This window comes from Corvus kubaryi, unplaced genomic scaffold (assembly GCF_017639235.1).
Source record: "Corvus kubaryi isolate FWS band 111438036 unplaced genomic scaffold, C.kubaryi_AGA036_p1.0 66, whole genome shotgun sequence".
Classification (NCBI taxonomy): Eukaryota; Metazoa; Chordata; class Aves; order Passeriformes; family Corvidae; genus Corvus; species Corvus kubaryi.
Window position 1 is genome coordinate 1798240 of NW_024582054.1, and position 27035 is coordinate 1825274.

A 27035-nucleotide genomic window follows, 5' to 3' on the forward strand; every position below is an offset into this window, starting at 1 on the left:
GCTTAGCTTTGTGTCTTGCAGAAAGTAAAAAGCCAAGCGTATTTTCCTTGGCTCCACTACATCTCCTGTTCTTTTCATTGTCTCTGCTATGCAATGCCACTGCTGTTTCTTTACTCCTAGGGATGAGTCAGACAGGCAGTGGCATCTTGTCCTGATGTTTCTGAACCCACTGAAGTTTTCAGTAGTTTTTTGCTGAGGTGGTCCCGGCTCCTCTGGGTTGCACCAGCTTTCCCTTCCCTCTCCTATCTCCAGGCAGCTTGAGCCACGATTTTATGTTGGTACTTGCATGGGGAACCCAATGTAGGAGCTGGAAGTGGGCTGTTTCTGGGTTAGAAATTTTGTGAGTGTAGAAGGCTGGATGGCCAGGGGCTGTGGCTCAGACAAGAGCCACCCTGGCTCCCTGCCAGAAGCTCTTCCTTATCCCTGCCGTTTAGGTTTCTCCCTGCTCAAGGAGGCAAGTGAGTTATGATCTTGAGGAAGTGGCAGAGGCACAGAGCCAGGGGAGACCAAGAGCAAGCAGAAAAATGATGGGAGCTCTCAAAAGAGTAGGTCAAAGACAGAAGGACAGAGAAAAGAAGGAGGAACATAGCCTTCTGCTGCAGTTTCTGAAGAGGACAACTTTATTCCCAGCAATTAAAAGGTTAATTCCCTTGACAACACCTCCCCCTCTTTCCCAAAGACTATCTCAGAAATAATCAAAGTCTTTAATTAATATTGCACTAGTCCAAATAAGTACAATCATCTTCCAGGAGTATTTACATGTCAGGCTATAATTAGCAGCCTCCTTGGCACCAGCCCACATGAGGTGACAGGTCACAGTTTCCATTACATGCTGCATTTTTCCATATCATTGCTCATTCCTGAGTGACTATGAGGTGAGTTAACCAAACTCAGCAAAGATGACAGATTGAGTGAGCCATGGTGGCAACCAGAAGAGGAGCAAGTGATTTATCTTTTCACGAACTTGCTGACAATAATCAACACCTCAGTTAAGTGATAACCTCCCTGTTTATTTTTTTTTAAAGTATGCTTTTCAAGTAATCTGAGAAGTAGAATTTCAAGATTTCTTTATTTCCTAGTGATAGTGAACCATTTCTACCTTGACTGAACTTCCTTCTCTGACTTAGGAAGGAAGTGCTTTGTCCATCCTACTGGATGGTGTCTCTTGTTCCAACAGAGGCAGAGGGTGAAAGAGTGGCTGCACTTAAAAAACCAAATTCATTCTTGAATGCCTTTTACTCCTAGACCTCGCTGTTAGCCACTCAGACATGACAGGACATGTAAGGAAGCACAATGAAGCTTCAGACCAGAAATGAACTCCTGTCTGTGGAGAAAAGTTATTGGGTTAGGATTAGAGCCACGGGAGGCTGAGCCCTGGAACATTGGCTTCCTCCACTGCATTTGCTGAGATTTTCCTGTTTTTACTATAACTTTACTCAAATTCTCACCTTTTCTCTTACAAAAATGTAAGCACCCTTATTTTCTCACTCAGATGTGTGTTGCCTACTTGCAAGAGCAACTGGATGGGAAAAGGCCCAGTGAAGTGGGCACCCACACTGAGGAATCCTCCAGTCTCCCTGGGTGCTTTTTGATTTCCTTCCTGGAACTTCATCCCTACATTATTTACAAGGGTTTTGCAGAAATGGTGGCTTCTGGTTTGGTACCCTGTCAGCTCCTCATTTAGCTGGCTTTCTGCTTGGATGTGAAACTCCAAATGTGGTTTTTGCTTCTCACTGACCCACTCAGAAGTCCCATGCTCCATTTTGGGTGGGAATGTGGATGCAGTATGTTTGAGGGAGAGGAGGGAAAGGAAGGATGAAGCATTTAGGGTGAGTTGCAGACTTCAAGCTGATGCCCTGCCTGGCTGCTGTGAGGCAGCAGGAACATTAATGCTGACCCCCACTATGGGCTGTCTTACAGCTGCTGGACAAAGATGTGAACAAGTAAAAGTGCCTCCTTAGGCAAGAGGAAACCAGTGGAAAACTAGAGGCATAAGGAAATATAAATCAGATGTTTTTGCAGTGAAGTTTCCTGCTAAACCTCTTGTCTAGGCCTCCCCCCTATGCCTCGTGTGGCTGCTGCTCTGCTGGTTCCCTGTGCTGGTAGCAGTGGACTGCCCTTCATGCCTTGGAGCGTGCAGGGCTCAATTATGCACTTACATGTCTTCCTCAAAATTGGCACCATCTGGACCACCACCTGAATGTCATTTTTTTCCTGCACAGCTTCTCACATGATTTGCCAGCTTGTGTTTGTGATTTGGAGGGGGGGCATGTGTGAAAGGTGGTGAGTTCTGGCACAGTTTTTTTGCATAAGCAGTGCCACTGACAGAACTTTTATTTAGGATTTAACTGATCTCTGTACCTCCTTGGCAACCTGTGCCACTTATTCAGAGGAACTCCCTAAATCTGTGTCAACCTCCAACTGGGCTAAGTTTATTCCTCTAAAAGAATAAACACATTAATCACCCTAAGGACAACCTCAGAAATAATAAGCAGCTTCTTGTTTGAAATACTTCCACATGGAAGAGAGAGCATACCAGGACAGGACTTGGAGAGGCCAGACTGTTAGGTGGTTCAGGTAGCACAGGCACCCAAACAGCATCTACAGATCATCTCTCACAACCTCCTCCAGGATGCTCAGGTGAAACAAATATTGCTCCATCACCTACAGCACAGTTGAAGCTCTGATTATACAAAAGTGTCCACAATCACAATCTCCATTTTAGGAGTTTGCTATATTCCAGGACACAAACTCCTAAATCAAATTATGATTTCATAAATCTGGCTAATCCAGGCTGTGGATCTGTTGCTGCAGAGTACATTCTTGTACCAATGCCAATGTACCAATGTGCATTCTTGTATCAACCTCTGCCACCAGCCAGTTGCTGTATGCACAGGAAAGAGGGCCACTCTTCATATTGGCTGTATTCAGCTGGTACATAACACACTGTCCAGCTCTACAGGATCCAGTCATGCCCTCCTTCTGGGGTGAACAATAACAAGTACATTGGTTCACAGGGAGTGAAATTATTTGCACACACCAGTAAAAGACATTTAATTATGAAACTTTTAAAATACTGATGTTTTAGTAATATTAAATATATTACTTCTTATAGGGAAATTTGGAAAGGAAGGTTCAGTGCCTGCTGCCTTCACAGAGGGCTTGAGGAAATGAGTTGGTTGCATTGCAGCCAATAAATCACAAACTTCTAGTCAGAACCTCTTTGAAATCATGTTGCCAGACAGTGTATGTCAACCAAATAAGGGTTTTAAATGTTTTAGTGTATGCAGACACAGTCTTGTCACTACATGTGCCATCACTAGGGAGCTAACCTGAGAGTCACACCCTCTGCCTTGCTGGCATCAAAGGCTGTGCAGCTGGCATAATTGTGGAAGCCCTGCAAATACACAGGTATTTTCTAGATACCTGTGAGTGCTGATCCTCAAAGACAAGGAGGGCTAGATATTGCCTCACCAATGAAGCTCAAGGAAAACCAGGAACCATGGAGAGTGGCACTACCTCCAGGTGGGGACTTGTCACGTGAAAACTGGGTGACACCTTCAGTAGTATGGAGAGGAGGATTTGCCATTTTAGTTCTGCCTAATGGTTAATACACTAAAAGACAGGAGAGGCCAGTGTTGGCTCCCCTTCTAGGAAGAAGAAAGCAGGTGCCTTGCTGGGGAGGGCTCATGAAAGAGCCTAAAGAGGTTATGTGCACACTCTGTAGAAACACTTCCATTCATATTCTCACTGCAACATGCAGTTGTGGCAAGTCCTTCCATATGCCCAGGGTAAGGGAAGCTTCCAGAAGACATGCTTCCTCCACTGCTAAGGAAATTACACACCATTCTTTCTTTACCATTAATTTACAGCAGTCTGCTTATATACTTTCAGTTTTGGGTGTACTGCTCCTCTCTGGGTGTACTGCTCCTCTCATTTTTCCAGTCAGCTGTGCCATCAGCTCTATTGTCTGCATCCTCCACATTTGCAAGTAAGTTAGCTCCACCATCCAACAGCCATGTAGTCTGGTGGCCTTCTGGTGGAGTCTCTGTAAAAGCTCTCCTAATTTACAACAAGCATATATATTTTAGAGATCAAGACAAAAACATATCTATTCCTAACTACAGGGAGGAGAAAGGCATATGCTCCTCTGCAGGGGGAGCTCAGGTTCACAGCTACTATAGGTAAGTGGGGTAGGGCTGTAGGACTGTACTAACAAAAGGATTTGCCATGTCCTTTTGGGAACCAAGCAGGTCTAGGTCAGCCAGAAGAAGCTCTACCAGGGAAGGGCCATGCGTCTCAGCCTTTTATTTGAAACTTGATCGCACTGTCGAGAGCTCAGCTGCTGGTTCAGCACAACAGTAATTAAAACTGTATCTTACATCCCTTTAATGACTGGTGTAACAAATGGGAGCAGGAATTGATCCGATACCCAAAGTCAGTTTTGGCTGTTCCAGTAAAACAGGAGCAGTATGTGCACATAGCTATGAAATAGCTCTTAGTCAGACACACAAACAGATTAGCACACATGTGGAATTAACTCCAAAGAAACTTAAGGAAAACATGCTTTTCCTCAAAATGCTGAGAGAACAGGTTCTTTTCCTTCTTAAGTGCCTATCCTAAGTTTGAGTAGAGTGTAGATGGATGGATGGATGGACGGACGGATGGATGGAATAAGAGAAATTATTGAGATCCCTGATATTTTACTTGTTTTTAACAGATAGGATGGGAGGTTTTTCTGTTCTGGTTTTTTTTTTTTTTTTTAATAATGAACCACCTTTTCCATGAAGTCCAGGGGGCCAGCAATTGCTCTTTTCCACCTAAAAATTTAGTGTTGGAGTGGTGCCAGCTCTCAAAGAAATAAAGTGCTAGCCAGTGGCAAGAAAATGCAGTTTGATTTATTCTATACCTTTAAAGTGAGTGGTAGGCCTGTACATTAAACCCAGCAGCCTTTTAATTATGGATTGGCTCTTTCTAGTAGCCTTAAGATACAATTATCTGTCCGAATGAAAAAACAGCTGGGTGGCAAGGCTGAAATACAGGCTTGCTGATTTTGCCCAAACAAGGAGACTCAACAACTTTCATGGAAGTTTTAGCTGCATAAATACTGGAAGCACCTACCCTGCAGCTGGATACAGCCCTGTATATCACCTACGTCTGGAGCACAGAGACTGATACTGACTACAGTTTTTCAGCAAACGCACAAACAGTGATTTAGGTTGGACTGTGTTCACATCCCTTTTCTTTCCAGAAATATTCTGAATTAGAACTTGACTTAGAAAGAAGAATGTTTATGGAAGGTAGAATTAAAACAAGTATCAGAGAAAGACTGAGCAAACCCCACTGTAACAGTTGAATCCATATTCTTGGGTGTCAGAGACAATACCAGGTGGCCTGAATGTCCAAGAAAAACTAAACAAAGTTCCTCGCACTTCAACTATCCCATGTTGGTAGCAAACCCTGTGAATGAGATGCAGATTAACAATTTCCCCAGGAATAACTGTCTGGCAAGTAAATATTTGGCAATTATATTCAAAGAGTGAATAAATCTTGGAGATACTGCAATCTACTTGCAGGTAATTGTTAACATCAGAAGAAACAGAGTTCGTCAAAAATATCTCTGCCCAGGAATGACAAGCTCATAGGCTAATAGAAATTAGTTTTCCATCTCTAATATTGGGCACTACTTCTGCGTGGTATCACAGACCCTGACAGCTCTTTGGCATGTGATGTTGAAAACAGCCAGCTGCAATTTGTGTTTGCTTTTAAATTTACAGTTTAGCCGAGGGGATGGAAAATACTTCCTGTTGGGAGCAAATTCACCCTCCACTGGGCCCACACAGACTCTGCACCATGCTTTGAAGTTCCCTGTAAAATCACGGAATTGGTGCATGGCCCCCACCTGACCAAGGAGGTCACCTGGTATGTGAACTCTCAGGATGTGACAGAGGCAGGGACAGGTTGTCTTCATCATGTTTGAGGTTAACACTTTGTGCTCTTGTGCTCTGACTGCATTTTCAAGTCCCCCATCATCACTGTTGTGAGCAGCAATGAGCCTACTACGGATGATGGTATCCCCCTCTGTGACAATCATGAATTGCATCCCTGATGGAAGTGGTATCTTAAGGAAATGATCCTGTATTCCAGGCTGTTATCCAAGCATGCTGGAGAGGCAGGAGGTGATGGCCAAGATTTACAAAAGAAGGAGCTCAGCAGCCTCGAGGGAGCTGAGATGGTGAGAAGTCAGCAAGCCACGAAGATCAAAGGGCTTTCTGAGCCACCAGCTCATCAGCGGGTCCTTGCCTCCAAGGATGGGGACAGAGAAAGTGGGAAGGGGACTGACTCACTGGGACCTCTTTCTCAACCTCCTCCTCTTCCATGGGGATCTTCCATCAGCTATTTCTGCCCTGCTGAGGTGAAGTCTGCTGTACCAAGTGAAACTCTGCTCCCTCTGCTGTATCTGTTGCTGGCAGAGACCCCACTGCAGTGGGTGCTCCTGTGGTCTTCCAGGAGAATGAGTAAACAGGATAATTTCAAGTGCACCCCCACACAAACTGCTTGGCTGGGATGAGTCACCAGGAGCAGGCCGGGAATCTCAGCAATGTCTCTGCCTGGCTGCAGTGCTTGTGCAGCACCAAGGGGAGCACACAGTATCTTCCTGCAAGAACTCCTGCAGGACACACTATAGGAAAAAACACATTTGTCTTATTTTATGGGGAACTTGTGCATACTAAGTCCATGCCGATATTTCCATTGATTTTGGAAATATCTGCCTGTGTTCATGTGTATGTATTGACTAAGCATGATGGTTAATACTTTACATAGCAGTGTCACATAAAGCTTTCTCCTAACATGACTGCAGAATGGCTGTATTACATGCAAACAAAAATTCTCTGTGGAAATTACACAAGACCTTTCTGTGGAAAAACGATTCCAGGAGTTATGTAGATGGCTTTAACATTTATTGGAACTGTTTTCAAAAAGACCTTCACTCTGCAGCCAGGTGCACTTGTTTCTGTGAAGACAAATATGCAGGGTTTTGAGAATGTCATGGATGTCAATAATAGGATTCTTTTCAGATGCTACAGATTTTACAGTTTTAAAGCCTTTGATGACCTGCCCTTCCTGGACTGGGCACAACTGCTGACTCCTCTTGCAGTGTTGGGCACGACCCCTTTCTGATGGGAGTCAGCTCCCCTTTTCAGCTACTGTGACAGAATTGAAAATGTGCCCAACAGGAAAGCTACAGTGGGTTTGGCATTGACTCTGTCTCCCCTTGGCACTCTTGCTAGGGTGAATTTGCAACTGAAATTCCGAATTTGGCAAGAAAAGGAGGAACCATTTTCCTGGCAGCCCTCCACAGGTACTCAGGAGAGTGGATGGGGGGTGGTAGCCACAGAACAGATGGCAGTGTGGGATGAAGGTAGGTAAAGTGGTCAAAGATGTGGAATAAATAGATTTAACAAATATGTTGCACCACAACATGTGTGACACATGCATGTAGTTTTCCATGAAGAGCACAATGCCAGGATGATACCTCACTTATGCAAATGACTGGGTAATTGTGCCGTACAGACAAGCACAGCCCTTCTGTCTTCACATCACTATGTTTTTCCTGAGTGATCTTTTAAAGAAAGACAAAGGCAGCAAAATCGATAGCAGTCTTTGAGAAACTGGCATATGAGAAAAGCCTCAGCCATTACAGTGTGAGGTGGGGATAAGGCTGAAAAGAGACATGACAGTCCACAAATATCCACACTTTTCATGATGAGGAATGGATGTTGATATGAACTGCAATAAGCTCAAGACTATGCAAAAAATACACTAAGGGAAATACTCCGGGAAAAAAAAATCTATTGTGCTAAACACCTTTGCTATTTGTGGCCTACAGATGGCTCTCCCTGTTTTTAAACTTACTCAGAGATGACATTTTATGTTGTATTTCAGACTTTTTTTTTTCCTTCCAGTAAATGTTTAGAGTATAGAAAAATGTGTTCCTGAGGGCATCTGCTAAGGTCCCATCCACTGAGGTTTCAGAGGTGTGCTAGATAAAGCAACCTCGGTGAATATTCAGTAGGGAAAATCCTGCTGATTAAAGGGAGCAGTGGAAGATGAGCTGCCAGGTCTTTTATTATCTATGACTCCAGGACTATTGGTAGTGAAGGGAGTTCTTGCATAAAAGCCTTTCCTGGCTTTATTTATGCCAAGGCTGCTTCCAGGAAGGGGGAATCCATCATGTCAGAGATGAATGCAAACATAGAGCTTTCTCTCTTGCCCTCTCTCTCCATTTGGACTGTCCTTTCATTTAACATAGAGACTGTGGTGTTCTGTGTATACTCTGCAACCTGATTTGCTTAAGACTCCCCAGAAACAAAGAGATAGTGAAGGCAGGATCACCTTAATACAGTAACTTTACTGTTTTCTGGGAGCTGCTTGCTGGGTCAAAAGAGAAAGTCAGGCAGGGAAGGCCAAGTCCCACGAGAGTCGGATCCAGTGATGCCCTGACAGTCAGGCAGGGAGCCAAGGGAAGGATGCTGATCCAGGTCCCTCCACCTGCAGCCACACACATCTTCCCTGTGACCCATTAGAGACCTCAAAGCTTTGGCAGATGAGAAGAAAGGTCACCCCCAAACCACCGCTAGAGTGACGCAGGATCGCCACCATATTCATCAGGTCAATAATACCCCAGGTGAGAAGGAGAAAACCCACACCACCAATTTAATTTCCTATTTGATGCAGATAGCTCTAGCACTGCTCTCGACACTGCTTCCACATTTTAGAAGTCTGTGGTTTGCTGTGCTGCTTTTCATAAAGCTCTGACAGTTGTCTAATTAAAGGATGGCAGAAGGCAGCTAAGCTCTGCTCAGCTCTGGCTGTGAGGGCAGTTTTGCACAGGGGAAGGCAGGGTACAGCTGAGGAGTTCAGCATCAGGGCAGAGCATCTCCATGTCCAGAAGCAGGTTATCACAGAAGGACAGGCATTTTTGGGTAGGGTGCTACCTATCCAAAATGCATGACAGGCAGAAGCTCAGGAGTTTAGCTACAAGATAGGGCTTGCAAGTAGCCCCCAGTGGATGATCCATCATACTAAGCACAAAAAAGACATTTTTTTCCCCATGTGTTGGATATGAGAGTGTATGTACAGGGCTGGCTGAGGATACCAGCAAGACGAACTTTCTTAAGACTGTGGAAAGCTCTAGTTAGCTTGATTCTTCCAGACCATGCCCCAGATCTGTCTGTGTCCTGGCATGGAGGATCTGACATATGGTATCAGGCATCAGCTGAGGGACAGTTTTGCAGCCTTCCCTGCTACCATATGTATAAATAAATATGCAGCTGCACTGACAGACAAACATAAAGAAAATGGTGTCAGAGATTCCAGCTGTCCCAGAGGTGATAGCTCAGCCAAGCAGTCTTGAACACAGTGTGCAGGCAAATGCTAGAAACTTGCTTTTGCCAAGGTGCTGCCACTGCCTGAGCTCAGGATGCACTTTTATTGAAAAAGTGGGGTGAGGGGTGTGTATCTGATGCAAAAGTACTGATGCAAAAGTGCATCAGTAGCCTTGCACATTGCAGCCCTTGAGGAGTGTTTCTTTTAGTGAAGAGACTGATTCTTCTGCCAGCTTTCATAGGAAAATATTAGTTTGACAATTCCTTCATGATTTGTACAGACCAGCCTCTCTAAGAGGGCATCAGGGAAAACAAGAGTTAAGGAAAGGCAGCTGAGAACTGCAGATGCTGAAGCAAGGGGATGTGGGGAAGATCCAGGGCAATGGTGATGTGGTGTGCTGGCAGCATGATGAGTGGAGGAGCGCTGTTGCTCTGATGAGCAGAGCTGCAGGATGGCTTGAAGGCAAACACACAAAGCAAATAAGCCTGTCAAGCAAGACAAGGGACTGCACATTGCAACTTTCTGAGTCTGATTCCCAAGATATTAACGATGGACTCTGTGTGCACTAAGCACAGGGTCTAGTTGAGGAAGGTGATGATTTCCATGGCCTGTACTGGTCCCTTGCTGCAAAACCAGCAAATGTTACACATCCTGCAAAGACAAGTGGCACACAGAAAACAGAGATGCTCCAAAGGATGTAAGCCCAGCAGCTCTGAGCTCCCGTGGAGGGGTCACGGGCAGATCCGGGAAGCAGCACAGACCTCGAGGAGGGTCGCTGGCAGTCACACCTCCAGGCTCTGCAGGTGGGCATGGCCTGGCTTTGCTGGTGAGGAGAGCTTGGGTTGCAAACACTGCTCGGCTCTGGGACCTTCCAAACCATAGAGCCACAGCTCTTGTTCTCCTGTGAAGCAGTGCGCCCAGCTTGCTGATGCGCGGCTTTCCGGCTAATTTGGGAGGAGCAGAGCCATGCCTCGGGTGCTGGTGCCAGAGGGTGCGGGATGAGGGTCACTGAGCAGCACGGACGTGTGCTGCAGGGAACCAGGTGCTTTTTGCAGCCTCCGGCATGGGACAGAGCTTCCAAGCTCGGCGCGCAGCCTTTGTTTTCGGTGTTCGCTGCGGCTGGACACTGTCTGTGCGGCTGGATACGATGAGGTTCCACGGGAAGGGTTAAGGCCCGCGGGCGAGGCAGCCGGGCCCCGCTCCCGCAGCGCCGCAGCTGCGGCCCGGCCCGGCCAGCTGGCTGCGGGCCCTGCCCGGGGGCGGCCCAGGCCCAGCTCCTGAGCGACTCCGTGCCTGTGCGAGCCCAGATACACTCGACGGCAGCACCGTCCAGCCCCGGCCCCGCTGCCCCTCCAGTCCGGGGTCACTGCAGGATGGTGCCCGTGTCCCCACATGCAGCACAGACCCACAGAGCCCACCTGACCTGCCCTCTGGAGCGCCCCTCCACCCACCGCCACTGCTCCCGGCCCTCCTCCGCCCTCCCTGCGTCTTGCCCGCTGCTGGCAATGGGATGTGGCCTTGTGGAGAAGCAGCTCTGGCTGCCTCCAAGTCACACCACAGGGGCAGAAGGCCCTTCAGAATTTTTCCCTTGTAGAGGAAAATCCCACTGTGCCTCCTTTGGCCCCAAATGACCCCCAGAGAGCAATTTCAGAATCCCAGATGCTTTTAGGAAAAATGATGCATTGTATAAAGCATCATTCGATATTTTTTTTTATCTGCTGTGGTTTAAACCACGTGGCATGAGGTTCATGCAGAACCATGGCAAGAACCAGACACCCATAGTTCTGGGCTGTGAAGCTGTGCAACTTGTGGGAATAACCTGCACATGGATGGACATGAGAATCCAAAAGGAAACAATCCTCCTGAAATCCCAGTCCACACTACTCCACTTCCTAGTCTACCCACAGAAGGTGCTGCTCAGGGCTAGCTGTCACCTACTATTTATATAAGGATGGCATGGTTTAAGACCCCAAAGATGAGAGGGAGAAGCTCAGTTTAGCATCTCTGCTGACAGATAGCAATATCCAAGGAACAATTCCATTGCCCACAAGAGAGCTGTCCTCTGCCAGATGAGATGTTTCAGCATGTCTTCTGGGTCCCCCAGACAGGAATGCACTGGTAAATCCCTAAATTCTGCCCACTAACATCCACCCTCTGTGTGGGGTGAATCCACTATTTCCTATTGCAAATACAGAGGGCAACTACACTGACACTTGTGGCAATAGCCATAAATTCACATTAAAAGGCTTCAAGTAATAACATTGCTGTGTAAAGACAGCCTTTGAAAAGCTTGTTTCCAAAGCTTAGCAGCAGGATTAGGAGGTTGCTGGCTTTTAGCTGCAAGCTTTGCAGATGTTAGGGGCTGGCAAAGCAAAATCTGTATCACATGAAAAAGTTGATCGGGTCTGACTCTCCCCTGCCGTGAGATTACTTTTCTCACTACAAAGCATTTCTCCTCAGCAGTAAGTTCAAAGTACGTGTGGGCATGAAGATAGTGTATTGTTCACCAGCTCACTGTTCTGCTGAGCAGCCACGTCGCTTGCTCTCCGTCTCAGGTTATAAACAGTGCTGGGAAGCTGCAAAATTGCTCACAGCTTAATCGATGTAATCATGATAACCTAGCCTATCTTACCCTACTGTGAGCTCTACTTTAATAATCCTGCTTAATCATTAAACCACAATAAAAGCAAGCCAAGGAGTTTAAGGCAAGAGCCAAGCCAAGGTGTATCAGAGCACTGCTCCAAACTTGAACTGAGCAGTCAGCTAGAGACAGAGGAAGCCACATAAAGGGAAAGCAAAGTCGTTGTGCAAAGGGTCAGAAAGATGTGGCAGAAAATTTGTATCCATTGGGACTTGTGAAGCTGTGAGCTACTCTTGCTAGTCAAGACTCTGCAGTGGTGCCCTATTTACATCCTTTTCCCAGGAGACCATCTTGTTATCTAGCACACACACTCCACTCAAGTCTTCTTGTTGATGTAGATGCTCTGACTAAACCCTTATGCCTGATGATTATCAAGTATAACAGTGGTTATTTTTCAGAATGCTTTACCTCTCTACTGAAGAGTACAAAGACAGCAAATTCCTTGGACAGACCTATTCCTTGCCCATCGTGCTGCATATTGTGTTATGGCAAACAAATTTTTTTCTAAGGCCATTTTATACAGAGGGTGAGGTTAGATTTAAAAAAAAAAAAAAAACAAAAAAAACCCAGAAAAGCAGGAAAGGAGAGACACACTGCTTCTGTCACTCTGCTGGAGACACTGAGAACAGGGTTAGGCCAAGGCCTGCCCATGGATGCATCCAGGGCTTGCACTGATTCCAGGAGGATTATTCTTGTGTGCATGACTGCATGACAGACAGAAGAGATTTGGTCCTTGTTGCTTTGACTTTTCCAGGATGCTCCATTTATTTGTGCATTTTAGGAAACAGACTGGTACAGTCAGATGTTCTGTACCTGGGTTCCCCTTCTCCCACCCAAACCAGAAATAATTTTAGGCTAAAAGCATCACCCATGCCAGAAGATGAGAGAGCCAAATCCTTTCAAAGGCAAAAAACTTACCAAAACCAGGGTTTCACCTGAGTAGGACTAAACAAAGAACTTCACCACAGTCTGTGACAAGTTGGCTGAAGAGACAATGAGTCAATTTTGTATTTTTAGACCAAAATAATAGTCTGGATGGGGAAACAGTCTTGCCTCAGCTTCCTTGAAAGTGGGAATGAGAGGATTGGTATTGCTGAGATTATTCCAGAATTTGGGTTATGGTGCAGAAAACTGATTCAAGTTCTGCAGTCTGAAACGGGGTATATTTTGTCTTCATTGTCTCACTACCACCTCTTGTAGGATTTGACTGCAGCATGGAAGCATCCTGATATAACTTTACAGTGCATCATGGTGTTGTTACTGTAGTAACTTATTACTAGGACACCTTGTGTTATCTTTATTGCTGCAGTACCTGGTACAAACGTACCACTGTTTGTCCACACACGCTGTTATTACTGCCTTATTCCCCAAACTAATTTACTGCAGCATCCTGTTGTGTCTTATTGCTGCATTATCAAAATGCTACTTTACTGCAGCGGCCTGTGTTACCTTATTGCTACATTTATTCTGGTATTATTATGTCAGCTTACTGCCACTTTTTATGGCTGCCCTGCTACCATTTTATTACAGTACTCTATGGGATGTTAGTGCTGAGTTATACTGAGAGTACATTAATCCATTTGCTTCAGCCTAACGCTGTCTACACTGGCTTGTCGAACCTTTCCTAGTGCTTGTCCTGCTGCTGTTTTGCCACAATAGCCATGAATACTCTGGATACTCTATTATCCAAATAACAGTGCACAGCCATATTTCACAGCCATAGCCTTGTAAGTATGGGAAGTTTTGTAGCTAGCTTGTACAGCATGGACATTGTAAAAGCTTTCCAGACTGTCTTTCCTTGAATTGATGCCATTTAGAACATAAACAGAGGTGGAAAGCTGATTTCCTAACTCATCTTCAGCATGACGAGGTAGTTGGAAGACAGTGGACACTTACAAAGTAGCAGATTACTGCTTGCAATGCTCAATGGGATACTGTTGGGTGTACAAGAGTAGCATCACTTGGAATAAGCAACGTCATTAAAAAGCAATAATTCAAGGATGCAGTTCATGTGGAACTAGTTACATGTTAGTATCACCATATGTGAAGTAAAAGACTTATGAAGAACAGTTCATACATATTCCCAGGAGAAGGCCTTGTCTACTCTCATGTTTGCTTTGGAGATATTTAGTCAGGAAATGAAGAGCAGAGTTTTCTTCCCTCCAGAGGATATGAAGCTCTGTCCGCTTAGCTAGCCATTGCTGAGCAGATTAGTTTGCACGAGTGTGCATTTAAATGGCAAGCTGTTCAGCATCCAGGCCCCCTGATGCACGCCCATATGCATGCTCTCCATGTCTGTAAGAATTCCCTCCATGTGCTCAACTGTTCAAACACGGAATATTCCCCACAGGCAAAATACTGTGGCAGCCAACATGACCATCCTGCAGGAATAAAGCTGAAAGACAGAGCAGAGTGCTTTGCTCACAGAGCAGCAGCCCATCCCCAAGTTAAAGTATGGTATTTCTGCTCCCTGCACAGACCATAACCCAAATTCCACCTTTCCCATCACCTGCCAGCATCCTCCAGTCCTGCCCACATATGCCCCCATGCCGCAGGACACCTCCATGGAGTTACCCCATCCTTCCCCCAGGAGACGACCTCTCCAGTGTCAGGAACTCACTGCAAAGCAGAGACCCACATGTACCACTTTACCATCCCTGCTCCTTGCTACACACCAGTTTCATGTTTCATATGTACATCTTCCTCAGGAATGCTCTGCAGACCAGTTTGAGGGTTCAAAAGACAGACCTCCCATGGGAAATGCCTTGTGGCTGGGCAGCACTGACAGCAGAGTAGCTCAGAGTGCGAGCAGCTGTTGGCTTACAGAGCTCCAGTGATGCATGGCACTGGCGGGTTTGACAGATAAAAACACCATCGACAAGGCTCTGAGAAGAGATGACCTCTGCATTTTCGTAGGGATGACCAAGGGGACACATATGCATATGCATGAATGGACAAGTGAGCTTATTACACAAAGACCTGCTATTTCCCAAGGGGACCCTTTGGCTGGGTGGGCAACAGAGGACAAATGGGTCCTGCAAGGACAGCTAAGTGACAGTTTAGAGGGGACAAAATGTCCTCTTCAGAGGCAGGGGACCACATGAATGTCCGGGACATTCATGGTGGTTATGCAGTCCTGGAACTCACTTGTGTCATGTATATGGAGGATGAATTTGGTCTGAAGGCCTCAGACAGCAGGCTGTTTAGAGTATAGGCATGTGTAAAGAACAAACATCATACTCAGTATTCTACTGTACATTCATGCAGGTGTATGGACCTTAGGTATAATTGATATTAGGACTTTTCTGCAGGAAAGAAAAGAGATACCAGAATGAGAGCTGTCATGGGCAAAGAGGAAGGTCCTTTTTCTGACAGAAACTATGCTGGCATGTTTTTTTGCATACATAGGCCTTAGATATTAGAATAATACTTGTGTCAGAAGTGAATGTTGTTGATAGCCAGCTGTCTACTTAGCTAGATGGTTTTGCCTAGGTAGGAATGCAGACTTGTAGCTATATAGCAGTTTCTACTACCTGTACAAAAAGCCAATTTGCCTTGGCATGAGTGAAGAAGACCAAGAAATGTCTAGTTTCATGTATGCTTCAGATCTGAACTGCTTACAAAATATAGGAGGTTTTGTGGTACTAAGTCAGCTGAGTCTTGAAATTCTTTTCATATATAGATAATGTACTGTATATGAATGGAGGCCATTTTCCTATCTGCAGCTAGTATAAGTGGGTTTTATATTAAAGTCACTTCAATCCTGTCCTCATCCTAACCTCCATACCCCCAACAGTTTGAAACAAGCTACTGGATCATCTTTTGCTGTTGCATTCATGGGCTGTAGGTCAGATGAGTTTTAGTGGAAGCTCATTTCCTCCAATGGTACCATTTCATTCTCAGAATGATGTTTCTCAGCAGGGTCAGTTGTCTGAGCATGATATCACAGCTGGGTGTGCTGCTGTTTAGGGAGGGTCACCTGGCACCCAGCACCCTGCCCATTCACATCCTGCTTCTGCTGGTCCCATCTCCATCAATTCCCTCCTCACTGTAGGCTGAATTTTGACACCTGCCCACATCAGAGTTGCCTTTCCCTGGATACATGAGTGAATTTTGGCCCTCTCTGATTGGAGAGCTGAAGTCCGGTTTGGTTTGCTTGGAGAAAAGCTTGAACATCCATCATTGATTAGGTATGCAAAACCTTAAATAAATAGAAAAGTAAATAAAATATAAACCAACTCGCTTTAAAGTACCATGTGTGTGTTTGTGTGTGTGCTCTCGTGTGCGCATTCCACATCTCAAACATGGCTTTTTAAGCATCAGGCGGAGTCTGATCACATTTGCACTACGCGCACATGCAGAACGATTCTGCCGACGTCAGAGAATTTGCACCAGGATCGGAGTCTGACTCAAGGGGGAAGATCCTCAGGTGATGAAAACCACTCCTGCTCTCCTGACTTCAGCTGAGGATCTGGCCATCATCTCTGGACATGCTACATGCTATTGGAAGGACAATGAGTGATGAACTTAAATAGTGCCTTTAGTTTTTTCATTGCTTTAAAGGAGAAGAAACATAGGAAAGAAAAACAAAGTTAAAGTCAGTGAATCTGCAGGAGAAATGCATTTGGGATTTTGTGAGAGGAGAAGCAGCTTCCAGCAGATATTTTATTGGATCCAGATGGCCACACGAAAGGGAGCAAGTGAGATTGCAGCGCCATCTTATTACAGTCACGTTTGTGCCAGGAAGAGATGTGGAAAAACACTGATCTCTCTCAGCTCTTCTTTCTCCAAGCTGTGGTTTGGGTCTGTTTCCTTAAATAACGAGACAGCAAGCCCTCACCTCGTCAACCTCCAGTGTATGGTGAAATGTGCTCCTCCAAACCTCAGTTGGAAACAAAGTACCTGCACAGAGCTCAGCGTCCTTACAGAGCTGCGCAGACAGAGAAGTGTTGCTGTAAACTGTGAAGAGAGGTGCTCCACTGGCGTGCGGCTGCCTGCTTCCACTTGCTCAGGCTGTCTACCCTGCAGGGACCTGCTCTCCCTGAAATGCCCCGTCCCCGGCAGTGGTCCCAGCTGTCTCTCCCACGGGGCAGTCGGCTGGAGCTGTCAGGAGGACTGCATCAGGCCCGTGAGGCGCTTGCTTGCCAGAGACTTTCCCTGGAGGGAGGGACAAACAGACAGAAGAGACCCAGAGGTGTAAGTGATGTCACGGGATGGTTTCTCTGGGAGTGAGGGGCAGGGGCTTTCCCCCAGAGCAGGACATGAGGTTCTCCTGACAAGGGAGGCAGGCGATGTGGGGTGAGCCTGCCCCCAGCATTAAATGTGCCTGCAGTTTTGCCCCAGGCAAGTGGTTTGGCAAGGACGAGTTGCGCCTAGTGAAATCCAGTGGCTATCACTCAAGGCTGTGCCCTAGGACTCTATTTTGTGAAGACGTTTCCTTCTCCAGTTCCATGGGAACTGGTGAAAGCAAAGCCCTGTCCTACACTCACTGCTACTCATTCTGCCTAGTACTATCCTGCTGGTGCAGAGCTCTACCCCAGCTTGGGGAGGGATGCACAGCCGAGGCTACTGTGAAAACTGGGATGTCCCTCCCACAGTCTGTGAATCAGTATCACCCGCACAGCATCGATCAGCAACAGGAATAGGGAAAAAGTAATTTCAGAAACAGTTTAGCCTGTTCCTGCCCTGCTGTCACTCACCTTTTCACACTCCTTGGTCACTTGCCTCCTGGGTTGGTGCCTGTTCACTCCTACTTGGCCTCCCTGCTCTCCCTGTACTCTCCTCCAAGCCACCAATGCATGCCTTGCTCATGCCCTGCTGTCATCCACATGAGCTTTCCCCCTGACTAGCAGGACCAACGACTAGGAAGAAGGAAGGTCACCTGCACATCTGAACCCCTTCCCTGGCTTAGACCATGCAGCACCTGCTTTCAGGAGCAAAGGACATACAGGACCTATTTTGAGACCTAGAGTTAGTCTTCTCCATTTGCAGACAGGGTATATCCCCATACGGAATATGGATAGCTTTGCAATTACTGATAAAACAGTGAAAAACTGTTTCAGGTATTGCACCAGTTGCTGTGTTTCTTTGGTGAGCTTTCCTCTTGAAAAATGATGTTTTTCTTAAAGGAAAAAAAAGTCTTGCTTGAAATAAACATTCAGGGAATACCAGAGAGCTGCAGAATACCTAGCAGCTCTTAAACAACCTCCTCTTCATTACTATATTTAGCCAAGATTTCCTTTGCAAGAGGAAGTCTTACTGATTGCTGTCTCAAAGAAAGAGCCACAAAAAGAGCAAGAAAAATGGATTATACAGTGAAAATATGTGCAAAATGTAGAAAAATTTGAAATGTAAAAATTAGCAGGCTACTTGAAATAAATATTTTTAAACAAGTTAACACTCTAGGAAAAAAGAAACACTTCCCAACTCCCTTTGATTTCTAATCTCTTTCCATGTAGGGCTGTTCCAGGAGGATGTAGCTGCTCTCTACAGAAGCCACATTTCATTACTGAGATGTGTGACTTTCACCAAATAATTTGTTCAGCTGCATGAGCACACACGGCCTAATCTGTCCGTGTTCTGTATACGAGCAGTTGGCTGTGGGAAACACTGCCATCATGCCAATTGTCCTGTCTGGGACGAGAGACCGACAGCCATTGCTCTGTGCCTCACACGCAGGGCTCAGCATGGGAATGGCCAGCTCCATCCCAGAGCTCTGCACACACACCATTTAAGAGATATATCTTTGGTTTGGTTTTTTTTCACTATCAATAAAATTTTTGATTATTATTATTTTGAAATGCATTGTTGTGACGCTTGGGTTGTCGTTTTGTTGCCGTTAAGGAATACCAGAGAGAGTGCAAAGGAATTATCAGTTCCTGAATCCTATTTATAGGAAGAAGGTAAAGATGTGGATGTTAATCCCTGGAAGAATAACATGGCTAAATTTAGGGGGAAAAAAGTTAGTTTCCACCAATATTTGGGTACTTCCTTAGGAAAAAAATTAACAAATAAGCCTTGGTTTATATAATGCCTTGTTCTGTCAGACTCTAACTAATCTGCGCCAGGCAGCTCCTCTTGTTATCTTCTCACAGGCAGGTGGCTTGGGGCTACGCCAGCTCCCTGCGTCAGGTTCCAGCAGGGCCGAGGAGCAAACACTGTTCCACATCCCGCCCCCACATCAACATTCCTGTGTTCAAAGCAGGAAGGAGAAACGCCGGTAGTGGGCCAGGCTGAGGAGAGGGGACAGCTGACCTGGAGAAGGCGGTGGGTTGGAAACGGAGCCAATGGCCGTGGTTTGCGCAGAGCAAAAAACAACTCGCTCACGGGTTTCCCAGTGGAAACTGCTTCCCGTTGCGGGGAAAGGCAGTGGCCTCCATCTGCAGCTCCCCCGTCTCATGGGAAAGGCGTTACCCTGGGAACTGCAGCAAACGTCCCGCCTGCAGGCTGGGATGAGTCCCAAGAGCAAAGCCCGTCTGTCTGGGAGGATAACCGTGCCAGAGAACAGCCTCGCACACAGGGACATGCAAACAGATGGGTGCAAGAAGCTCTGTTTTAAATCAGCAAGAAGCAAGCAGCAGTGTTGTCTGCTCGGCTGTTGTGTTCACCTCTGTGCTAGGACAGATGGCAAAAGGATCCCTGAAATTGCATAGAAGGATTAATGCTGTGACATTTTTGACTACAAGCAAAAGCGCTGTAATGTTTGGCCCTCAACTAGAGGCATACTGATGTAGGGGATTTTGTTTCAACCCAAGGCAGGGCCAAGTGTCAGCCTTGCAGCATGGGTCTGAGTGATACAGATATCGGCAGGCTGGAGTTGGGTGGGATGCAGGTGTTTGGTCTGGGATTCTCCCATCTTAGACATCCTCGTTAAAATAAGGAGGATCAGGAAAAACTGCATTTCATTAGGAAAACTGGCATCTCTTTTCTATTACTAAAATGAACAAGAAGGGAGCAAAACGTATTACAGGTGGAAAAGCTGGATGGGATCTGCAATCCATCTGCTGATATAAATCAACATAACTCAGTTGTTTTCACAGAAGTGCTGCTGATTTACACCAGTGGAGGGGCTGGCCCATGGTATCGCTGTTTCAGGTTTAGCCCTCCAGGGCTTCTAAGGCACAAAGCCCATCCTGAGACACAAAAGGTTTGCATCAGCTGGCTGAGAAAAGCCTAATTGCAGCACGCATGATGGTTCCTTTGGAAAGGGGTAGCGGCTCATTCCCCAGGCAGCCAGGACCCCCAGACAATCCATTCAAACCTACCTGCCCCTGCTTGCCAAGAGGGTGTCCATGACCAAAGAGTCCAGGATGGCAACAGCATGCTTTAGTGTCATTGCTTAGTGTCCAGAAAAGAGGTGTCTGGGTAACCAGGAGAGGGTGGCCTGTGTCCACCTCAAGACAGCAGAGGTGAGATGGACCCCTGTATTTTTTGTGATCCCACAACCCTTCCCTGAGACTGGCATGGTGTGAGTGCCTGAGTCAGTCAAGTGAAAGGCTGCTCTGAGAAGGTGGAGCTGGCTGAAATAGTTCTTAATTGGGTACAATACATGCCAAAAAAGTTCAGGTCCAGGAGGGCATGTTGGGTCTCATCTACCACATGGAATGGATGGAATTCCCTTGGGGATATCTCTGACAGAGCAAGGATGTTTCAGGTTATTATGATGTGAAAGTTTGGCACAAACAACACCTAGTTTATTTAAAAACGTTCAACCAAAATAAATTGTTTCTTCCTTCCACGCGTCTTTGTTTAGCATTAAACCTGTGGCTGCCCCTACATTTCTACCTCTCCTTTCCCCACTGAAAGAGAATGTCAACAACAACTGCCATACTTCCAGGAGAAATTTCATCTAAGCTGTGCTGGCCGGGGATTTGGAAGTGTACCATCTCAAGCTCAGCACACTTCAGTGCTTCTTTTACTGTGTCACATGTATATGCTGAATAACTTAAGGCAAGATTAGAGTGGATGTGAGGAGTAAACTTTTTACATGGGATCTAAAGCCTATAAAGAAATCCCTAGTCCTCCAGTCCCAAAATATTTGTCACTACTAATTAGGGTTACGACAATTAAAAGCCCAGACTGTTGTCACTCAAACAGCATAGCACAAGCAGTAGGGCATATGTTGTATGGCATATGTTGTGTGTCGTCTTGGATGCAAGGAAGGCTTCCTCTTCCCTCACATCCTGCAAGCAATTGAGCTGTTGCACAGCTTACAGGCAAGGATGACATGTAGCTTCACTGCATCTGGTAATGTCCAGTTCTCTCTATGCTGCTGAATGAATCTTTTTTTTTTTTTTTTTTTTTTTTTGCCCCTGAACAACCCCATGAAAGGAGCCATTTCTTAAAGGCAGTGTAAAATCTGAATTTGGAGTAACCTAAGGAAAACATCAGGGAATTCTTAATAAACCTAATGAAACTGTCTCCCAGAATATTACTTCCAAGTATGTGGCCATCCTACTGCTTGGCTATGTGTCAGGGAGAGGACTTGTGGACCATCAGGGCTCACTGAGGCCCAGTGAAATAAAGATTAACCTGTAGGTCACAGGAGATGCTTAGCATCTTTAGTGGCTGAGCCTTTGCTGAACAGCTACTAAGCTAAAGTGTAAAATGCAATCAGCAATTATTTTAATGAAGCAAAATTCAGCAATTTAACATAGGGAAGAAGCCAAGAGGGAAAAAAAAGTGTCTGGGATTTGACACAAAAAAGGGACAGCACTCCTTTCAAACCTCCTGTATGAGGCACCAGAGTTTCCATCTTGCTCCTTGCTTTTATCTGCGAAAACCAGCACTTTGCACAGCTGGGAGAGAAGCAAAGAGTGGGAACTATCTTTTAAAAATAATGTTAAATGGAAAGTTTAGTTCTGTCCACTACCTGTGGCTTCACACAATGTTGATGTGCTCTGCCCAGCACAGCACAGTTCAGTATGTAGCATGCAGACATTCCTCACCCCCAGCATGCACAAGCCAGAACTTTCATGCGTGTTGTCAACAACTTACCTGAACATCCAGCTGGATTTATCCCATAAGGAGCTTTGGGGCTGCAGCAGTAGGGGAGAGGAGGGATAGCAGCACAGGCTCCCGTTTGTCGTGTCAGTACAGACCAAAGTGCTTTCACACTGACTGCTCACCTCCACGATTTCCACACATCAGCTTGGAGTTTTGTTTGCTACAGCTGGCCCCACCTCTTTCTTTTTACCCCTCCTTTGTGCTCGGGACTCTCCTTTTCCCAGTCTGCTGCTCAATTTGCTCCAACCAGAAGATCACCTTCCTGCAGCAGAAGTCATCTCCTGGGAAGCACTGTTGCCCCCATCCCCCTTTGCAGACAGCTGGGGCTGGTCTGCATCTCCACTGGAGGTGAGCTAATCTTCCTTCCATCGGCTTGAATCTGAGGTTTTTCACATCATCACAGGGACTGCTCCATTCTCCTATCTTTTAGCTAACATACCACAAGAAATTTGGCAGTGGGCTGACAACATCCTGCAACCAAATTTTACTCCTGAAGAGATTGCCATGGCCCTTGCACTGCCAGCACTGTTTGGTTTTCAATGTTATATTACAATGCAGATCTTGGGGAAGCTTTATTTTGGTGCCATTTTGAAAATACTCTTTTTATTAGATTTTTTAAATTAAAATATACATTGTCAACAAAAGATAAACATAAATTAATGAAGTTAAATAAGAAACTGAATTAAAAACAAACAATACAGGAAAATTACTTAGTTCAACACAAAATAAACACAGACACATAACTATGAACTTAAGTAACATAAATTAACACACAAAATGTGGCAGACAGTACCACCAATTACACACTGACACAGACTGAAAACAGGAGCTGCAAAGTGGCTGTAGAGGGTAAGATGGGACCAGATACTCCCAGCATGCAGGATTCTCACCTGTTCTTGCCAGCACAGTCTCATAAGTTACCCCAAACTCCTGCAGAGTGGGCCCCACTCCTCTTCTAAGGCTTGGCTGACAAGTTACCTGAGCTTCTTGCCATTCTTGCCCATCACAGTGAAGCTTGACCACCATGGGTTACATTCCCACATCTGATACTGCTTTTTTGCTCTTCTAGCTCATATCACTTAGGGGAACAGTTCAGAGCTTCAGTCCAATTAAAACCAGTATAATCTATTCCTATTTTAAGTTGTGAAGATTTCTTACACTTCCTAAATGAGGCATTGCACTTTGCTTGGAGAAATACCAGTACACCACTGCATATGGCACAAACCAGGACCTCCATATTCACCCACTCCTACCACAGCTTCATAATAGCTGCAGTCCTCCTCTACCATCCCACCAGAAGATCCTCTTCTGTTGTGGTGCAGTCTGGGCTCCTTGTAGCTGGGAGTGAGCCAATTCTGGCATTAGTTGAAGCTGTCCATGGACTGCAAATCCAGGATGTGTTTCTCCCTTTGACAAAAACCCAGGAAGACAGAGGAGCAGATGGATCACTGCAGCCAGTACACAATCATGTAACAGGCTGTTTTTTCATGCCACCTCAGAAATGCCCTAACTGCATGTTGCTGGTCTGGCTCTTGGGCAGGGTGTGATTCTGTGGAAAGGACTCAGCCTGTTTGACAGCTTTCAGCACAACTGGGAACCAGATATGTAAATATCTCACACAGAGGAAAATGGAAGCACCACTGAAATATCAAATCTCTCTGGAGTATCAAAAAAAAATTGGCTGAAATCACAGCAGGGGCTAAGCACAGCCTCTCTCCCAAACACCTTGCTATGGTCATGGTTTAGTATCCGCAGTTAGACCTGTCTGTAGTGAGAAGTTACCAGCTTTTATCTTCCAGAGGTTGTGTGTGGCTCTAATAAAATACATGAAATTAATAGTAGGTGTATTCTGAACTCTGTATAGTGCCTTTCATCCAGAAGGGTTCCCAAGCACTTCACAAATGGTATGCACAATGATCACTCACCCACTTTGCCCTCGCAGGGGCAAAAGGAAGCTGCCATCCTGCACCAGCAGCACTACACAGCAGTGCTTTTAGGAAGGAGTGAAGGATAACTTACTGACTAGAAACAATGAACACTTACCCTTTAAAGGAGCCCCTGTATATAGAGCAGACTGTGCAGCTCACGTGTGACACCTGCAACCTACCCCCTACCAAAGCAGGTAAGGTACCACGATGATCCCAAGAGCAGACGTGGTGCATTCCCGCCCGCAGTGGCGAGTCAGTGCGTGCGGCGTGCAGGCCATGCACCCGGGCCTCTGCAGCCCCAGCTGTGGACACTGGCTGGCTGTCACAGTAAGGGAACAATCACACGGCACCCTGCAAACATGGGCTGCATCCCCTTTGTGCTTTGGGTACATTCTGATGCTTCCCATCACCTAAGTAATGCAAGTTCCTTTTCTCAGTAAAAGCCAGTGTAATGATTGGAGTGAAGTAAGCACATTTTCCTTTAAAGTAAAATATCTTCCAAAGATAAAAATAACCCTTTTCCCAGATGTCTTTTCTTGATGCCAAATCGAAGAAACTTTGGAATCCATTCCTGTATCCCTTCCCTTCTAGCTGTCTGTTCTGATAGCCACTTCACCAGCATGTCAGTGTATCATCTTTTTATACCTTCCACTTTTTCAACTACTATTCTCTACCAATAACAGCTTAAACCTTTGTCACTATTGCGGGTTGTGAATACTTTCCATATCCTCAAATGTTGTGATCTATTTACCCAAGCTGGTAGAGCTGGGAAAGTGAAAAAGTGGGAATGCTGGTAAATATATGACAGCTTTATGAGATTATCAAGAAACCAGTTAAAAAGAGGACATCAGGCAGCAATTCTTTCTCCAGCCTTACACCTTCTTCACTGCTTTCATGGTTACTATTTATAAGACATCACAGTGACACAGCTGTGCAAAACATCACACAGTTCACCTGAGAAAGATAAGATTCCATCAACACATTTCACATGTGTGACACCATACTCAAGAATTAAGGAGTGAGTTTGACTTGGACTCTGATCCAACAGTATGCAAACCAAGAAGACATAAAAACCAGCATGAGGCAGTAGCAGTGGCCAAGGAGTGAAGCTCAGCATCAAGAAGATGGGGAAGCAGCAGTAGGGAAAAACAAAAGTGACAACATGGAGCTGGGAGACAGCTGAGAACATCAAGGAAGGGACAGCCAGTCAAGGCAGAAACAAAGGCTTTCATACCTGTATAATGCAAGAGAGCAGATACATATGGAACTGAAATGAAACATGCAACTGTGGATTTCTCTGGGCACTGAACTGGGATGCATTTACATCCTGAGACAAGAATTGTTCAGTATGAAATTACCAAAAGATACCAGAAAACTAAAGCAAAGGAAATGCTACCATGATAATGCCAGTTTTCATCACTGCAAGAAGGAGGAGGGTATTTTAGGCTCCAGACAGAAAGCATCTTGGGCATGGAGCATGATAAATACATTGAATACAAGATCTCCAGTCATTCTTATTTCTGGAAGAGTTATCCTTGCATGAGAAATCGAGGTGGAGCACTGGCTCCACAGCCATTTAGGATGTCATGTGGGACTTTGTCTACAATGCTTCTGGATGAGAATACAAAATCACTAGGCTGGTGCTGCTAACACAAGCAGCTCCTGCTTCCCAGCTTCTCCTTCTGCCTGTGGCACCTCTGCCTGCTATGGTTAGTGAAGCTGGGCCAGTCTGTCGATCCAGTTATTACCCTGTGCCTGGGAACTGAGACAATCTTCAGTTTTCACTGACTTGCTGTACAAAATGCTCCATCTAAAATGTCCAGGATTATTCGAAGAAGGGTCATTTGAAAACTTTCATTCTTGTGTCCTTAACCTACAGTCTGCTTCCCACACAGCTCGAACACAGACCCTCTCATCCTTCACCTTATTTTCTTCCAGCACTGTGTTGAATTTACCACTTGGAAAAGCTTCCTGTTTCTTCATACCTGACTCCCTGATACATTTCACACATCTCTCCTCTGTATCTGATGTCTCCTGGTATACTAACTTTGAAATAAATATCCCAAGTCTTTTAGTCTCACTACATACTCACATTTCCTCCAGGACTTAGCAGGAGCGCTGGTTTTCCTGTTAAGTATTGCACTCTTTACAGATTGCAATATGAAAGATAAAGCACAGCCTGCAGTGTATCACATGCAAACTGCAGGCACCCACAGCAGGCCTGTGCACATCACACCTCTGTATACATTGCACTGGACCACTATGGCTTCAAGGAGGCAGGGAAAACACAGGAAAAGCGTTTCCCACAGACTCCAACATCCAGCCAGAAATCTGGCATTTGCATCTTTGCCTTCCTCAGTCCTGTGGAGCACTCTCTGGCTGATGCTGGTTTTGTCTGGAGCTGACAGGTCCTTCCATCACTTGGGCTGAGTTTCACAAGGGGCCCTGGACAGCAAACGCCTTTTGCTTCTCCCAGGTTGTGCAACTCTTCTCCCTGTCCTCCGGCAGTGTAAGAGACACACAAGAGATTCTTTGCTTTCTTCATGTAAAGACCCTTTTCCAGTCCAGGAACCTAATGCTTAACAGTGTTCCACAACAGTCAGTTCAGCCAGAATTTGTAAAAATTCTGCGTAAAGAACAGATCACTACTCTGGCCACTATCTTGTCCTTTAAAGCACAAGGACGGAGACCTCTTATCCCCTCAAAAGTGGTACGTGTGTGGGGAGTGCCTTTTGTTCTTAAAGAAATACCAGCTGGGGATAAAATCCAGAGGTCTCAGCACTGAGTCACCACTTGGATACTGAGTCAGAAATTTTAACACCTGTTTTCTTCCAGGGAAAATTCCTTCCCTGGAATACAGTCATTTTAGGAAAGTTTGAATTCAAGTTTGGGTATCATGGCCCAGACTTATCTAAGTTACCTGCTCAGACTGGTATCCATAGGTTTAATCCCTGACTGTTATTGCTGGAGTACCCATTGCTGCTTTTAGAGATAAAGCTCAAGATGCAACAAAGGACCCCCCTCCTGTTTCCTCCTTTATTAAATGCAAATGGCTACCAGTGCAAGTTAGG

The 27035-nt window shown here is 45.6% G+C and overlaps 1 protein-coding gene across 9 annotated transcripts in view; it reads right to left on the bottom strand.

Moving 5' to 3' along the window:
• Nucleotides 1-597: 597 nt before the first annotated feature.
• Nucleotides 598-27035, bottom strand: part of RGS6 (regulator of G protein signaling 6) — a 293530-nt gene continuing 267092 nt past the window's right edge. For 5 of the 9 annotated variants that reach the window (XM_042047280.1, XM_042047283.1, XM_042047284.1 and 2 more), the window contains exon 18: nucleotides 23297-26458. In XM_042047280.1, coding sequence (XP_041903214.1) covers nucleotides 26225-26458 — 234 coding nt within the window. In that variant the 3' untranslated portion in view covers nucleotides 23297-26224. Of the gene's footprint in view, nucleotides 17189-22027; nucleotides 26459-27035 lie in introns of those variants that run through there. The other 4 variants (XR_006019279.1, XR_006019278.1, XM_042047282.1 and 1 more) reach the window with 2 other exon arrangements.